The sequence below is a fragment of the Elephas maximus genome, chromosome 1 (assembly GCF_024166365.1).
Source record: "Elephas maximus indicus isolate mEleMax1 chromosome 1, mEleMax1 primary haplotype, whole genome shotgun sequence".
Taxonomy (NCBI): domain Eukaryota; kingdom Metazoa; phylum Chordata; class Mammalia; order Proboscidea; family Elephantidae; genus Elephas; species Elephas maximus.
In genome coordinates, this window is record NC_064819.1 from 229,351,730 (window position 1) to 229,369,385 (window position 17,656).

Here is a 17,656-nt window from a genome sequence, read left to right on the forward strand (position 1 = left end):
TGATGTTTATTTTGTCATTTTGAAATAGGGAAATCAGCTGTATTTTTTGGAAATACTTTCTTTTGTATTTATCATATCAGAAAATTTAGGCTTTTTTAAAAATAGCGTTCCCACTCTGCCCATTTGTTTTCCATTTCTTGACTTCCGGTTTTTTTGCAGGGGGGTTGGACACAAGGATACTACAAAATGTTAATAGTCAGATCTTATTAAACATTAGAAAATTAACTTTCCTTGCTTTTGTAATTCCTGTTCTTATTTCAAGTTCCTCCTTTCTTCTGTTGCTCTATATAAATAATGACCTGGAACACTTAGCATGATTAAAAACGTGTAATTTATTTGTGGAACTTGGATTATCTGGAATTTTTAAACAAGGTATTAAATAACTACCTAGCAATAGAATCCAGCCTCTCTCTCCAGGAAATAACTTATTCTCAGCAAACATAAGTAGAAGCCCCGCCCCTTGCATTAATGAATGTCTAGAATGATGGCCAGGGACACGGCTGTGTGCGCGGTCAGTATACGTGTGCCTTTGCTTCCTCTCCCCACAGGCAAGGCAGTTTTCCCAGCATGAATCAGAGTGGACTGATGGCTTCCAGTTCTCCCTACAACCAGCCAATGAACAACAGCTCGGGACTGATGAACACCCAGGCCCCGCCCTACAGCATGGCACCCAACATGGTGAACAGTTCCACAGGTAACCTGTGCTTCCCAGGGCTGCCCGCTCTCCCCCGTTCTCCTTGTAGGGTCTCACCAGGGAACGTGCAGAAACAACTCGAGGAACCGGATTATTGGGCAAAAGAGAAAAAAAGACTATATTTCTGCTTCTTGGAAACTGGCTCAATCTATTTTACTGTTTTAAGACCTGAGAATAACATTTTATGTAACTTATTTTTATTCATTCTGTTTTTGTATGTTATGTAGACATATTTCAGTTGTCATTGGAGATTATTTGCTAAGTATACACACATCTTTGGGCATTATTAGGAGTATTGAAAGATCCCAAGGCAAAATCGATACTTGTCCATTTTTAAAGTGGTGGAGATAAACATTTAAAATTTACATTTCAGAGGAAATGATTGAAAGGCAGAACAAAAGGGGTGTCTTAGGCTGGGTTCTCTAGAGGAACAAAACCAGTGAAACCTATACACAAATATATAGAGATTTATTTTAAAGAAATGGCTCACGTAATTGTGGAGAGTTGGAAGTCTAAAATCCGTGGATCAGGCGTCAGGCTGGAGCCTTCTCCTGACTCACGTGGTTGCAGGGCTTGATGAACCCAAAATCTACAGGCCAGAGAACAGGTTGCTGGCTCACGGGATTGCGGGGGCTGGTGAATCCCAATCCGTAGGTCAAGTGGCAGGCTGCTGGCTCGTGTCCCAAGAACTGGAGGTCAGGACGATGAGACAAGGCAGGATCAAGAAAGAGAGAGAGAGAGCATGATCTTTGCCAGAACACCCATATATATTGAATGCAGGCCACACCCCCAAGGAAACTCTGCTTCCATCTGATTGGCTGCTCACATCAAATCACAAAATGGAGGATGATTACATAATGTCTCCCAAACCACTGAGAATCATGGCCTAGCCAAGTTGACACATAACTGTCGCAGGGCATTTGAAGTACTTTTTTTCATTTAGGAAAAGACCTTTAAATATATACATGGAAGTAGTTGCTTCATAAGTACTATTTGTAGATTGTCTCTATTGAGAAATTATGTGTTTTTTTTTTAATGAACCGTTTTAAATTTTTCATTATGCTTAGTTCTTTCAATCCACTTTATAATCTCAAAATATTTCTTAGAAAATCACATCTGATTAGTGCAGTAAGAGTATTCTGTCAGTTTCTGGGAAATAGCAAGAATGTCTAAAACTATGCAGATGTTCTTAGAGCCACCTCCTCAAGTTCCCTATCTGGAGACAAGGAGCATTGCTTTCTAAATGAGAAAAAGCTGTGTGTTTCAATTAGCTATGGCTTTATATCCAACATTAGAATAGCAGGTACCCCTTTGGGTAGGATTCTCTCCTGTAGTTAGTACCGAGCTTTGCTTAGCCGGTTGGGTGCCCTACAGTGCTTCATGACGCGTTAGAAAAACACTGTGGTGTTAGAGGTGGGTTCTCTCTTGTAACCGTTTTCCATTTCCTCACCTTCTGCTGCCTTTCTGGACTCTCCACCATCAAGGATTGCCCCAACGGCCCCTCCTTCCTTGTCAGGCCAAGAACAATAGTGAGATGGCCACCTTGTGTCCACCCTACTGAGCTTCTGGGGTCCAACTAATAGTGACATTCCCTGGTACTTTTGAGGTTTGTGAAAGAGAAGAAATAGGAACTACTGATGAAAGTGAAGGTTTTTATGTAAATGAGAGACCTACCTGATGTTAAGCAGGTGGTCACTTACCCCATGAGTTGGATGTTGTGCCTTTGAGATGAAAAGTTGAAAGCCCATCAATAACCTGCAAGCTAGAAGCTTCCTCTTCCCCTGGCTAGCGTGTTTGGGTTGTAACATTATGTGTTTTGTCTGGCTTACTGAAATAAAATTACTTCAGAGCATTGAAACTACACAATAAATTTTCACCTACTATTAGCAGTATTCATTTTTCTCCTTTTCTTTTGGACCCCACAGCCGCAAACATAACCAACAACAAACAGATGGCACAGTGCCCTGCCTGGGAAGATTTATGTGTTCCTAAGGAATAACCAGTTTAATGGATATTCACAGAGAGGGATTTTTTATCATTATTATTATTCAGATAATTCAGCTATTCGTTATTGCATACAGAGGAAATCTGTTCAATGAAAGGCCATTTATCCTTGCGGTCTTTTGCATGGGATGGTTGTATATTTTTTATTGCATTCTGCATTTTGAAATATTGGAGTTTTAATAATTTAAGCATTTATCAAATTTTGCTTTACACACTTACATGATTTTATTCCGGCTTTATTAAGTCAAATGCTACCTGACAGAAAGCAGTCATCCAGAGCAGGCAAGGAGCTGTGATGACGCAGGGTTTGCGGTTCCGTCGATAGGTCCGTGTGGCTCCTGCCCCAGCCGTGTTAGCCATCTCTGAAGGAGACAGGGCTGGCTGAGGAAGTTAGAGCATCGCAGTGTAGCTCCTGGCAAGAGGTCTGGCCTGGAGACAGTCCGTGACTTTACTAGATGTGCCAGAAAGGGCTTGCACCCCCATCCACTGTCTACACGTGCTGGGGCCCTGGAGATAAATCAGCAGTGATGCCAGCAAAGCATTTTCTCCCTCAAAGTGCCCTTGGGAAGAAAGTGACAGCAAAGCATTTTCTCCCTCAAAGTGCCCTTGGGAAGAAAGTGAAGGTAGTAAGGTGCTGGCCGGGGCTGCTCTGGGCCTTTCTGAGCCTCAGCGAGCAGCCCAGGTCACTGGCATTACAGGTTTCCTTTGCAGAGCTCAGACAAATATGTTACAGACAGTGCACAGAGCCAGAAAATCCTCATGTGTACTGACAAATCGTTACAGGCTTCAGTGAGCAAGTGATTATTTAAATGGAGTCAGTGTGAGTGCGAATGTGACAACTATTTCTTCAGGGAAGATGCCAGGGGTTGTAGGATGGTGGCAGTGGGATTTTTTTTTTTTTTTTTTAACCCCTCTAAAGGAGTTTTTTGTTGTTTTTTAAATTATTTGGAATAAAAGGTTAGGATCATTTAATACTATGGGCAGAATTACAATTACTTGTTAAACAGACAATGCTTGCACTGCTAATTCGATTTTTTTCGTTTGTGCTTGGTTTTATAATGTTCATTTGCTTTATACTTGTCTCCTTATACACCGTCATCTTAAAATAGAAATCTAAATTCCAAAAATTACATAGCCACCGTCTGGGGTGCTCAGTCTGCCTCAGCGGAAGTCACTCTGCAAAACGCGGGCATTCCTGGGAGCCTGACCTACAGTCAGTGGCCAGCCACGTGCCGCTGCAGCCGCGCGGCCTCCGGGACAGCCCTGGGCAGATTCTAGCAGAGATCTTCCTGTTCACAAGCAGTGCTTAGTCCCAGATGCAGAGCATCTTATTAATGTCTTACCAACCCAGGGCAGACCAGTCCCAACAGCCGTGTACAAGAGAAGAAGTGTCACTGGCACTAGCGCGGTACCCATGGCTTCCTCCAGGCTCCAGACAACTAAGACCCACCTGGAGCGCTTGTTAAAACACAGCCTCCTGGCCACCCTCCCTTCGGGACTTCGGAGTATGGGTCCAGAGAGCTGCATTTTTAACAAACTTCTCCAGTCATTTTTGTATTTGCATGCTGAAGTTTGAGAACCAACAATTAAAAGTATTTTCATTTCCAACCCACCAGCTGCTCCTTGGAAACCCTATGGGGCAGTTTTACTCTGTCCCGTAGGGTCGCTGTGAGTCGGAATGGGTAACTGGTGGTAACAGGTCATCTCCTGGCAGACTGCCGCTACCTTCGTGTGGCATTAACTGTTGACCAGCTAACTTGCTGTATCTTAGAATTAAAAAATGGATTTACAAAGCTCTGACTAGAATAGCAATCTCAAGATGGATGGCTGTTTTCTGTCCTGGGACTCTAGGGCCCTTCACAAAGGAAGTCTGAGGTCTTTTGCACCATTTCTTATGCCTAATTAGTTTATTCTCTGTCCTATAGGGTCTCTATGAGTCGGAATCGACTCGACGGCACTGGGTTTGTTTCTGGGTTAATTAGTTTATAAAGGTCATTGCTTTGTGTGCTTGCTTTAAGTTAAGCTTTTAGGTCAGTTACTGCCCCCACCCACCCAGCCCCACACACACAAAAAGGACTTGAAGAATTATGAAACCTAAGTCCCTTAAATTGTGTGAAAATGTATTCTGAGATTATCCAGAGTCTACGGGCAGCTCCAGGCTGTCGAGGTGGGTCTTTCCTGGAAGCATCAGTCTGATGAGAAGGTTAGGAAGCTCACCTGGGCACAGTGCTGCCTAGCAAGGGTGCTGTTGGATTCCAACTGCGTGTGCCCTGAGGCGCCTTAATGGGGAGGGGGCGCTGATGAAATTGTGGGCCATGCACAGTGCCCCCAGCCCCGGCCCACACTGCCACGGTGCAGGCTCGGCAGAGCAGAGCAGTTGCAAGGAGCACTTCCAGGGCCTTGCTGATCCAGGGAGAGAGAAACCTATCTTCTCAGTTTTGCTCGTAGTCTTGCAAGTATTACGTTAACAGTGGACTTTATCTCCTTGCCGCCTATAAAAATAGTTGTTGACATATGCAGATTTGCACACACACACAGGCCCTTTTGTGTTTCCACAAATAAGGAATAAAATATTCTGCAGAATGTGGTATGTTTTATAGTATTTCCCATTAAAAGAAAAGAACTGTACATTTCCGACCCTGCTTTAGCATCATCTGGGAACGGTTTCTCAGCCTTGTAGCAAAGGAGGGAGCTGGGAGAGCAAGTAGGAATTGATGTGGAACTTCAGTTTTACTCACGCCGTATGCTCTTTATGTGCTCTGTGAATATATTAAATCTGGCGTGCAATAGCCGCCTCAGGACCTTGACCCACACTTACTTTAAGAAATCATTCCAGCTCTTAAATTTCAATGGGCAAGCCAGAGGTTGGTGCTTGAAATGTATTTACAGGACTTGTGCAGCACGCGCTGCCGTCACACGTGTTTTACTGCCCCGTTTTATGTCTGAACTTTACATACTGGATTACTGATGTTAACAGCAGAGAGAACAGTGCCCTGATTTAACACAGCCTTGTAATCGTGGTGGTCTTTCTCTTCAGGGAAAGGAGAGAAAATAGTGCCCCTGAAGTCCCATTGCCCGAGGAGGCATATGGCTCTTTGCAGTGATTCATTGAGAACTCTGGGAAGGAGGCAAAAGGAAGCATTTCAACAAAGGGAATAGTAAAAGCCACAGCTAGGACAGACATTACGATCCATTTAGTAAAATAAAATTTCCATTGTAAGGCAGTAGTGCCAAATAAAACAGTTACTCCAGATTCTATTCACTCTCAAAATAATAAAGCAATCAACTTTCAACAGCTCTTATGTTTGCACACCCAAAATAAATACGTAAAAGAAAATGAAGAAATTTGGGGGATTTCAAACCAACATATATGCTTCTTTTAATCCAAGTCTGATTTTTAAATCAGTGTAAATCAGTCTCTTTAACTCCTATAATACATATTGGTCTTTATGGTTAAAAATTGCTATTGTATACATTAAAGCATTTAATGTATGAAGTAGGGCATTATTACTATTCTTATTTTTCAAAATTAATAGGTATAATTTACATAAACACTGGCAAAACCGGGAGTCCCTGAGTGGTGCAAATGGCGAAGTGTGCAGCTACTAACTGAAAGGTTAGCAGTTTGGATTTACCCAGAGGCAACTCGGGAGAAAGGCCTGGTGGCCTGCTTCCCAAAAACCAGCCATTGAGAACTTTGTGGGGTGCAGTTCCACTCTGACATACATGAGGTCGCCATGAGTCAGACTCGACTCAGTGGTAACTAGTCACCTGGTTTACTGTCAAAATGGTTAGATGTAACCTTTGAGAGGTAGGACTTCTCAGAGGCCATGTGACCATGACTGCCACATTCTTCAAGATCCTATTTGCTGCCATTCCCTCAAATGCACTCTGAACAACTAGCAAGGACATGTGGATTTCATCAGTAAGCCCCTTTTTCACGCTTGTCCTGCCTTTTTTTTTTTTTTTCTTCTGTTCTTTTAAAAAAGGGTGTTTCTTAGTGTACAGATTCACTAATTCACATCTTGCTAGACCCCAGAGATAAAACCACACGAAAGCAATCGCTCCTTTGAACGAGGCGGTCTTCTCAGTGTAATCTCTCTCAGCTGCTTTTTTGAGGTTTCACACATTCACAAAAATAACAGCATTTTTAGCTGATCCCAATAGATTTTTCTCTGCAGCTGCATCACTTGAAAAAGCTTTTTGTTCCAGTTCTTAAAGTCTAAGTATTGAAAGTAATTTGAAAAAAAAAAGAAAAACATCTCAATTATGATTTGTGTGTGTTGCGCTGACTTTAAGCACTGCCTGGGCTACAAATGAGCTTGGAGAGCCAAGCCAGGGCACCCATGGAAAACACAGGCATTTCAGAGCGCGGCACGAAGCGTGCCCATAGAAACGCACGGCACGTGGCCATGGGGGGCTTTCTTGGCAGGACCTGTGGTCTCAACCTGCAGTGAAGCTAAAGATATTAGCAAATTAGCACCACAAAGCTTGCCAGCTTGTTCGCCAGAGCCCTGCTTACTCTCTCCCTGCTGTAATTAAAACTAATTATTTTCTAAAACATAGTAATACATGAATATGTGCATAATCATTTTGTGGTGGGCAATCTGTGAAGCCTTTTTTAAAGCTTTCTTTTCCCCCTGGCACACTGTGCCCCATGTGTATTGCCGTGGTCAATCCAGCACTCTCATTTCCAGGGTGTAAAATGGGCCCTGTTCACAGGCCCTCCGGTTTATTTTATTTTGAAATAGGAAGATTTTCTGTTTGCTGTTCTCTTCTAGGCTCAGGGCTCTAGAGCTCCACTCTCTGTTCTCCACATCCACCTCTTCCTCACGCTGGTTTCTGGTTCCATGCACACCTGTTTGCTTATTCCCTCACAGCCCAGCCCCCAAGCATCCCGTGTTTGGCAGGTGGCCTTCTCAGTGGGGTTCTGTTGAAACTGAGCTGCTGTTCCCTGGATGTCTACACTGACTCCTGCCTGTCACCTTGTTCTTCCTTTGAAAAGAAATCTAAACCTATATTTTTAACCTGAAGATGTCCGTTCGTGTTTGCAGTTGTTGTTTTTACATGCTGCGAGTCAGCTCAGAGTCATTTCGGCCTTACATATAACAGAACGAGACATTGCCTGTTCCTGCACCAGTAAAACCAAAAACCAAACCCTTGGCTGTCGAGTCGATTCCCACTCGTAGCGATCCTATGGAACAGAGTAGGACTGCCCGCGTAGGGCTTCCAAGGCAGTATCTTTACAGAAGCAGACTGCCACATCCTTCTTCTGCAGAGGGGCTGGTGGGTCCTAACTGCTGACCTTTTGGTTAGCAGCTGAGCGCTTAACCACTGCACCACCAGGGCTCCTTATCCACCTCAATGAATATGTCTGAATCAGCTGCGTTTTGGTAAATAACCACCCTTCACTCTAAGGCCTAGAAGGAGTGGTTTGAGTGTCTGAGCCCTGAGGTAGAGCACAGGTTTTGGCTGGGACCGTGGTACTGCCTCTGGGGCCGGCCTAGGGAGCTGAGCAGCTGCTGAGGGTTGGTAACTAAGAATACAGTTCCAACATAAAATCATCAGAAGTCCTTTTCTTTGAAAACTTCAACTATTGATTTTGAAATCATTCGCCCAGATTGTCTTCCCCTTATCGTAGACAAGACCACACACGATAGATAAGATTTTTGAATGATGGGCTAGACGATGATGCTGGTGAGGAATGAGCTTCTTGGATCAAGTGGACACATGAGACTATGTTGGCATCTCCTGTCTGAAGAGGAGACGAGAGGGCAGAGGGGGTCAGAGGCCGGCCGAATGGACAGAAAAAAATAGAGGAGGGAGAGAGTGTGCTGTCTCATTGGGGGAGAGCAATTAGGAGTGTATAGCAAGGTGTTTATAAATTTTTGCACGAGAGTCTGAAAAAAAAGGTTTTTGAATGAAACAATATAAAATGTCAGATGATCTTGCAAACCATCAATTATGTGGATTTAGGAAATTAAGAAGGTACAGGCAGTCCCGGGTTAGAAAAGAGATCTGTTCCTAACTGTGCCTTTAAGTTGGATTTATAGGTTAGTTGATTCTTATTCAGCCTTTAGTACAAGAAAAGGCTCAAAGCCTTTTCAATGATTTAAAAAGCTGCCCGTGCAGCAAGTAAAGGTGATTGTGATGAATTTGTTTTGAGCAGTTGTTGGCTCGGTCATTTCAAAGTGAGGGTAGCTATCCGTAACGTTAAAGGGCAAGCGAGCTGTCCGTATGTCTGACATTCGTAACCCGGGGACTGCCTCTACTAAATCCTCTAGTCCCTGCGCTAAAAAACAAAAATTCTCCAGCATTTGCTTCCTATACCTGGTGAGCAATTTAAGCATTTGGTGTATTTCCAGTTGTCACCTGCACTTCCGAAAGCCATAGTAACTTTGAAAACGCAATATTGATGTAAATCGACCCTTAGTGGTTTGGGTCTTGAGTATACAGAATGATTATTTTTTTCTTTTAAGATAGAAAAGGATTTCCAGAATGTGGTCCTGTCGAGATTTCAGAAACGTGTATGCTCTAAGTTCCGATTCTCTTTTTCCTCTTCCTTCAAGGGGAATCCCAGTGCCCCATGCAACAGGCGGCACTTGTGTTAGTGGGAGCCGTCTGACAAACCACGTATATAACTGCCTACTCTTTCTCCTGTTTTCGATTAGCATCTATGGGTCTTGCAGATATGATGTCTCCTGGTGAGTCCAAATTGCCCCTCAAAACCGACGGCAAAGAAGAAGGTCCCCCGCAGCCCGAGAGCAAGTCAAAGGTACTTCCCCCTCCGCATGTGGTGTCGGGCCTGCCAAAGCTGCCATGCCGTCTCTCTCACTGGTGTTGGCCTACACTTCCTTTATTTCCTTTGGTTTCCTCTCTTCTGCATGCTTTCATTCCTTGCAACATGTTCGTAGTCTTTTTTTCTTTCCCCACCCCCATCATGGTGTGGAGCTGAAAGTTACTAGTTCTTATGGCATTGAACTCATGGTTGGGGTTGGGGGTGGGGGTGGAGGGACAAGACCAACCTAAGAAATACGCTGTGGGGGTGGGGACAGGTAAGGGGTCTTGCCTGGTTTTGACACTTGCAGCCATTCTCTGCCTCAGTTTATAGCTTCCTGTTTTGGCCGCCTCAGCAACAACGACATACTTAATATTTTGCTTTCTTGCCTTATTTGATAAATAAGGTGTACAGCTTTTTTCTTTTTTTTTTTTTTTTTTCTTTTCTTTTCTTTCTTTCATAAGGGGTAACCCATGCTTAGCATTCCATGTCAGCTTCCAGTAAGCATGGTGGCTTATTGCCTTATCCAGCATCCAGCAAACTGACCAAAGTATACTAATTAAGAATGCCGTTTCAATACTTTTATCCGTGTGTGTGTTTGTGTGTTTGTTTGTACATGTCTTTATATATATATAATATATAAAAAAAAAAGTCTGTTAAACTGGATGTGCTTTTTGTTATTTTAAATGAAGTTTGCCCTACCTTTGTCATTTTTTTTTTTTTTATTCCTCTACCACAGGATAGCTACAGCTCTCAGGGTATTTCTCAGCCCCCAACCCCAGGCAACCTGCCAGTCCCTTCCCCAATGTCCCCCAGCTCTGCTAGCATCTCCTCATTTCACGGAGATGAAAGTGATAGCATTAGCAGTCCAGGCTGGCCAAAGACTCCATCAAGCCCTGTAAGTGGCTCTGGCTTTTCGTTTTTGTGTTTTTTTGGGGTTTTTTGGTAAATAATGAATTCTGCTTTAATGCTTGCTTGTCGGTTTGTTTGATAAGACTTTTCCTTCATTATCTATCCATGAGAGGATTTTCTTTATTTATGATGATATTAGTAATAAAATGAGTCACGTTCGCGTGCCTCACGGAAGGTTGATTTCTGGGAATGTAACAGCACCTCTGTACAGAGCATGTGGAGTGTGCGACTGGGTCCAAACGCCTTCGCACAAGTGGCCTTGTTTATATGTCTTACCCATTGTGCGCTTATAGGAGACTATAAGAACGAGTTACTTCTCCATGTACATGGGAACAAATAGCAGCCCTGAAGGAAAGGCCAAGTTTGGCCCCTGAGCTAAACCTTTTCATAGGCAGTTCTATCTGAAACATCTTATTTCAAAACTACCTACCTGAAAACAGAAATATCACAATCTGGGCACAGTTTAGTGTAACATCAGCCCGGCTTTGTTTCAATCCGTTTGTCTGAAGTTACCAGAAGAACTTTTAGAAGTGTTAATGCCTGTGAATATTTAGAATGCTACCTTAGATCAGCAGTGTGTACCTACATTAGAATCAGCTGAGATAGAAAAATTGTCTCCTGCACAATACCGCTGATAATCTTAAAATTAACCATTGATTCACCTATGACGTATATTTAAAAAATGGTAATGTAAGTAAAAAGGTATTTTTTAGCTTTAATGTTCTTCTGATTATAGAGCTAGGCTTTTTTTTTTTTTTTTCTCTACTAAAGAAATTAATTCTGTGCCATAAAAAAAAGAGAGTAATGATTCTGTAGTAACCTTTATTTTACATTCATATAGGGAATCAAAAGATCTTAAAAAAAAAACTTAACATGCAATTACTCACCAAGAAGGCTTAATTAACAACCTAATTTTTATAAGACGAGGTATTGAGAGCACAGCTCAGAAAAGCAAGTTGGAGGGAAGAAGAACTTGACTGTGTGGATTCTGGCAATCTAGTCAAAACCCAAAAATGAGGCTGCTATTAATTACCCATTAACTGCTTTAAACAGATAGAGTTGAAGGCTCGAAGAGTTGGTTGTCCCAGTAAATGTTTGTAAAATTCACCTGGAGAGCTAGCGTAACCTGCATTTTCCTTTTCAGAGGAAAAGGGGGCGGCGTTCAGTTACCTTCTCTGTAGATGTATGTTTCGCTTTTGCAACAACTGAAAAATGAAATATAAAATGTACACCGCCTCTTGGACGGGTTCAGCAAAACTAATAGGAAGGACCATGCAACTCCTTAATTCTGATGTCTTTGTGTTACTGGCTTTGAGTCTCAGAAGGCAGCCAACATTGCGCTTTGGTTTTCCATAAGGTACCCTGGGTTTTCTGGCTATCTTTTTTTATAATCATGGGAAAAGCATTTTCGAATCAGTCATACTCTCAGACTAGCAGGTAGAACTTAGATTTAACTTTCAAAAACCTTCATTGGCTCAAAGGGAGCATTTCCGAGGCTGAAATATCTTTAAAACCTTAAAATAGTCATTAATAATAATTTATTAAATAAGTATTACATCTTTTAAAACCCCACTTTGCTGATCTCTGAATTATAAAGAACAAGGAGATACTATATTTTAGCTTAGTGGTCACGCTATCTGTGCATTGAGCTCAGAAGGAAATGATTATCAAAATCCCATTTTCTACTTAAATTTAAGAAAGAAGCCAAACTGAATTGTTGACTTCATTTTCTGACTATAGCACAATTATACTTGAAATTATAAATTACTTTTTTCTAAATATTTCTCTTTACATTATCTCTTCCTATACCATGAATTGTTCTGTGTTTAAGAACTTACAGGCAAACTCCATCTCCAGTGGTAGATAAGGCAAGAGAAGCTATGATTAGAAATAGCGGAAAATGCTAGACTATTGCCTTGCTCTGAGAAAATGGCCTCTCTTTGGAATGAGATGCTAATCAAGAGGAGAGCCAAAGGAGATTGTAAATGAAGGGCTCAGATTATCTCTGCCACCGAAGACCACAAATACATGCAATTCGGGAATATTTAACTGCTCTTTCTCAGATACAACTTGAATTTGATACTTAAAATTGCTCTTAACAGTTTTCCTAATCAAGCCTGTCTAACAGCAGGTCTGAAACGGCCTAAATCTAGAGACTTTCCACGCTTTGTGTATTACAGACTAACGTTGTTTTGTTACACAACACTTGAAAATAAAAATAAACATTTGCATACACACACACATATACATATTACCAGGCATATGGTAAAGACTGCTGAAATGTAAATCTGCCCAAAAGAACTGGGGGAAAAATGTACTTATAGACTGAATTAAATCACATGCAAGGAAAACATTTGTGGCACCATAATAAGGTCTTGCTGTAACGTTTCAGCGATTTCCATTCCGCCGACTTGCCCACTCATAGACAGTAACGGTTTCAGACAGCACTGAAGCAATACAGGGTGGGCCTTAGCCACCTGGAAAAAGTTAACTGTTCTTTGGGAAGGCCCGGTTGGTTTGCCATTTGTCAGTGGGTGGAGAGTGTAATAATGACATTGACCCAAACGTTAGATTGGGGCTGATGCCTGTGAATGAGAGAGGCATGCGTTGAGCCTGTTAACTGGTAAAAATGATAAAGTGTATACTCTTATTTCCTAAGGCTTCTGTTTCTTACAATGTCCTGTTTCTCTGTTGAGACAGACACCCAGATAATAACTTTGGTAATCAATTAATAAACAGGCTTTAAGGTTGGGGGTAGAAAGGAGGAAGGCCTGCCATGGACATGCTGTGTTCCCTTTCCCAGCTCAGCTCAGCCTCATTGGACTGTGGTATACCTTCACTCAGCACCTTGATCCGTTAAACCCTTTTCAGAGGACATTTTAATCAGCTGTGACTCTTATCACGGTGCTGCCAGACCTTCCCTGCCTTTCGGCTATTTGAGCCTCACTCCCAGAACAACCAGCTGGGCACTGCACTAAGTGTTGCTGATTCAAAGTGGACCGAACCCGTCCTTGGACAACCTAAAGTCTGTTCAGAAGAGTGGACAGGAGACAGACAGTCACACATAAAACGTACTCGCCCACATTGTGTGACAGAGTGCTGTGAAGGAGAGGCTGGGCTGATTCAGATAGGGCAGTTGGCACAGAGGGGCTCTTCAAGGTCTTCACACAGAACTGGGGCCTCACAGGGTGTTTACATGGGTGCATTTTCCTACATTATGGTGTCATGAAAATGTTTTAGACCATCCAAAAACTACAAAAAATTAAACTATTAAAACGTATTATCTTCATTACATTTTTCTAATTTTAAAAGAGAACCATTGGAGACATACAGAAGTTGAGTTCATTTAGCAAGGAAAAGTGAGAAAAGTTAAAACATAAATGTACAAAAAAAAACCCATCAATTTTAAGCCTGTTTCAGGTTACAGAAATCCAGTCCTTTGCCAAGTTGGAGCAGATACTTCCTCGGGCTGGTTGCTCTTCCCCAGATCCACTGCCTATTTTGGGTTTAGAGACAAGACCAGAAATGGCAGGTGGAACGGGTGTTCAGGATGTTGGCGGAGCGAGTCAGAGAAGTTTCATTTGAAAATGATTGCTTTTATTTCTCTTATCCTTAAATTAAATCTCAGACTTTTACCTTGCAATTTTTTACAAATGAAATGCAAGAGGAAACTTTTTTAAATCTTTCACTGCTTTTTTCCTTACATTATTTCAATTTTTCGTTTTTTAAAAACATTAGACCCATTTTTTTTTTAGTGTATTTTCCCCAAATGAAAAAAAAAAAAAAAAAGTGGAATACTTTTGTATTTGGAAACCTCCTGATAGTAATTACCCCCTTAATGATGGCAAAGCTTTTAGAAATGTTACCACTGTGAGATTCTGGTATAAAGTGCAGTAGGACGTTTCCTTCCCGATTGAAATATTCCTTAGGTATAGAAAAGAAATTTTAAAAACTTACCATTTCCATATAGAGTGCTTTCCATATTCCTAGCATGAATATGGATGTATAGACATATGCGAATGAATGCATGTGTGTGTGTATATATATACACACACACACGTCTATACTTAAGTTCTTACATAAAGTCATTTTTTAGGTGATTTGCAGTTTCACCTCAGAACCAAAGTGAATCCTAAAAGATCACACTATTTTGTATCTACATTGACTACCACCCATTTTTATATATTTATCTTCAGATTCTCTAGAGAAGCAGAACAGTAAGCTGTCTATGCAGAGAGAGCTATTAATGATTTTAAGGAATTGGCTCACATGATTGTGGGTGACAGATCCCCACAGCAAGTCCAAAATCTGTAGGTCAAGGGACAGGCTAGAGACTCCTGCAGGCCTGTGTCCCAAAATCCGTAGGTCAGAGAGCAGGAAGAGTGAGTTTTGGCAAGATATCCATTTATAGTCTGGAGGTAAAATACACCCTAGGGAAACCTCTCTCGCTTTCTCTTTTTTTGCTCTTAAGGCCTTCAGCTGACTGGATGAGGCCCACCCACATCATGGAGGGTCATCTTCTTTACTTAAGGCCTGCTGATCTAATCACATGTTTTTTTTTAACTACATCATAACAGCAACTAGACAAGTGTGTGACCAAACAATTGGGCTCCATAGCCCAGCCAAGCTGACACATAAAATTCACCATCACAATATTTGACGTAAACATCTTCAGTAATTCTACAGCCAAGGCTTAAAATTTCAGCGAAAATACCTTACGAGATTCACACATCCCTCGGGGTGAGCTGCCACATGACAACTCAGTCTGTCTCGTCTTCAGGCATAAGGCCCCCTGCTGCTCCCCGGGAGTCTTTTGCTGAACAAGGTGACATCTAACCTCAGTGGCAATCATATTTAAACCCCCCCTCCAAAATCAGCAATATGTTTGAAATTGTTTTAATCTAAATAATAACCTAGTAAATAAAGCATGTGTAAATATAAGGAATTATTCTTCCCAGGAATTCTCTATTGAGAACTGAGAAGTCATTTTGCACAATAAGCTGGCATAGCAAATATTACAGATACGCAAATACTGTTACATCCAGACAAAAGAAAAAGCAAAAAAGACACAGTTGGGCTATGTAGGGCTAAAGGTGTTATCTGCCTAGAAGGTGTGCTTCACGTGTGTAGAAACAGCAGCTTTTGACATTTTAGTGTAATACATAAAGGTGTAAGTAGATCCATAAAAGACCAAGAATTAGAGCATCAGTATAAACCCCAGGACAGCATAAACACATGCATAAAAGCCAGCGTATAAGTTTATCCATAGATACGCTGGGGATATGAGCTAGCATGCTATTTCATGATTAAAGCATGCTTGCTTGAGAAATGTATTAAAATAATTCTTGAAGAGCCCCTTCCCTTGACAGAGAAGTTCAGGAATCTTAAATAGGGAAAGTTGGTTAGCGCGAGTGAATGCCAAAGCTTTAACTGGCCACGAGTTTATAAAATCTCCCAAACTAACGCGGCGCCCCTACCGCTGGTTCCTGTGGTTTGTGTCCGAGCTTGTATTTTTCATCAAGTCCCATGGGTTTGCTCTTCCTCCACATGGTTTAGAGTTTTAATGGAAGACGTGCGCAGTCACTCTTGTTTTCACAAGGAGAAGTAGGAGCCCATGTCATCTTGGGGGCTCTGCTATTACGTGTGAGTTTCTGTTCCCTGTGACAGGACTATTGGATAGCGTTCTTTTAGTTTTAAAATGCTGTGAGGCGTCATTGAAAGCTTGCCTTCTGGGATTCAACGCTTAGATCAATAAAGTAAAAAAAGGGGAGGGGGGTTGTTTCTTTGTTTTTGCTTTTTAAGTGTATAAAAGGGGGAGTTTGGACCCTTCATTTAAAGTTGAAGTAAATTCTTAATTAAGAAACTGTATTGTTTTGCCTGAACTAGTAGCCTTCATTCCTAACTGTTGTGTGATAGCGGTAGCTTTTAATTCCTTCTCTTCTTGTACGTGCTAGTTCATTCCTTTTCTCTCACCTTCCTCCCTTGCCCTCTGTCTGCCCCTGCTCATCTCCGGATGCTCCTCCTGGGCACCAGAAGTCCAGCTCATCTACCACCACTGGGGAGAAGATCACAAAGCTGTATGAGCTGGGGAATGAGCCAGAGAGAAAGCTGTGGGTGGACCGATACCTCACCTTCATGGAAGAGAGAGGCTCCCCTGTGTCCAGTCTGCCTGCAGTGGGCAAGAAGCCTTTGGACTTGTTCCGGCTCTACGTATGCGTCAAAGAGATCGGAGGCTTGGCACAGGTAAGAACTTGTGAACAGGTGAGTGAGTGAGTGGGTATGGAGACAGTAGCTACCTTTGAATATATGGGCTCAAGTTTTTTCTCACAAAGAGAACGCTATGGACAAGTCTATGTACCATAGGGGAGAGGGGCTAGGAGCCCTGCCTGTCCCTGCCCCCTCCCCGCCCCCCCGCCCTGCAACTCATAGTGCGACCTCGGCAGGTCATTTATACAGACCTCCATTTCCTCACTGTAAACTGAGCCACTTGGACCAGACTTTAAAGCCGCTGCGGCTCTAGAATTCTATGGAAGCAGCCAGGGGTTCATAGTAAATACTCCAGAAATGTTTTGCAAATGACTGAATTAGATCAGATATAAATCAAATTCATTGTTTCCTTCTATTCAGAAAATTAAGTCATACTTTTAAAACCAGGTCCACACACACAGGTCAGCGTTGTTATTTTTTAGCAGGGCTGAGCCTGGTTTGGGACAGGAGAGGCAGTTGGGCGGGGGAAATTTAAGAAGGCCCGCACTTTCAGGGTTGCGCCAGTGCCAACCCTGAGCTTGCTGACACTGAGAGGGAGCGCCTCCTTAAAGCTTGTACCCTGGTTGCCACACCATCCTGACCCTGGGTTTTACTCTCATTTGTATGGACACCTCCCAAAATGGGTGTGGGGAAACTACGGAGCTTCACACCTGTCACTGCAGCAGCACTGGCCTGGCCAGGTGGAGCTCTTGCGGCCGCAGCCCAAGGGCTGCCCATCTGATTCACAGGATCGCTGTGCTGCCCAGGCTTAGTGCCCTGTGGGACTCTGTGGGTCAGGGGGCCTTTGTCCTCGCCTTGCCCTTCTGTGGTCAGTCCCTTTGGGGAAGTGAGACCTGTACAGGAGACAGAGCTTGAGTCAAGGCGTATTCAAATGCCGAATTGTGTGATGCAGACCAAGTCTGCGTGGTGGGCAGTGAAGGAAGAGATCAGCACCAACCCCTCCCTCTGCTCCCAGATGCCCCTCACCCTTCTCTCTACTCCCAGAGGCACTGGCTCCTCCC

The 17,656-nt window shown here is 42.6% G+C and overlaps 1 protein-coding gene across 4 annotated transcripts in view; it reads left to right on the forward strand.

Moving 5' to 3' along the window:
• Positions 1–17,656, forward strand: part of ARID1B (AT-rich interaction domain 1B) — a 502,278-nt gene that overhangs the window by 455,039 nt on the left and 29,583 nt on the right. For 2 of the 4 annotated variants that reach the window (XM_049904483.1, XM_049904474.1), the window contains exons 10-13: positions 549–694; positions 9,370–9,473; positions 10,216–10,374; positions 16,422–16,631. In XM_049904483.1, coding sequence (XP_049760440.1) covers positions 549–694; positions 9,370–9,473; positions 10,216–10,374; positions 16,422–16,631 — 619 coding nt within the window. The remainder of the gene's footprint in view (positions 1–548; positions 695–9,369; positions 9,474–10,215; positions 10,375–16,421; positions 16,632–17,656) is intronic. The other 2 variants (XM_049904463.1, XM_049904492.1) reach the window with 2 other exon arrangements.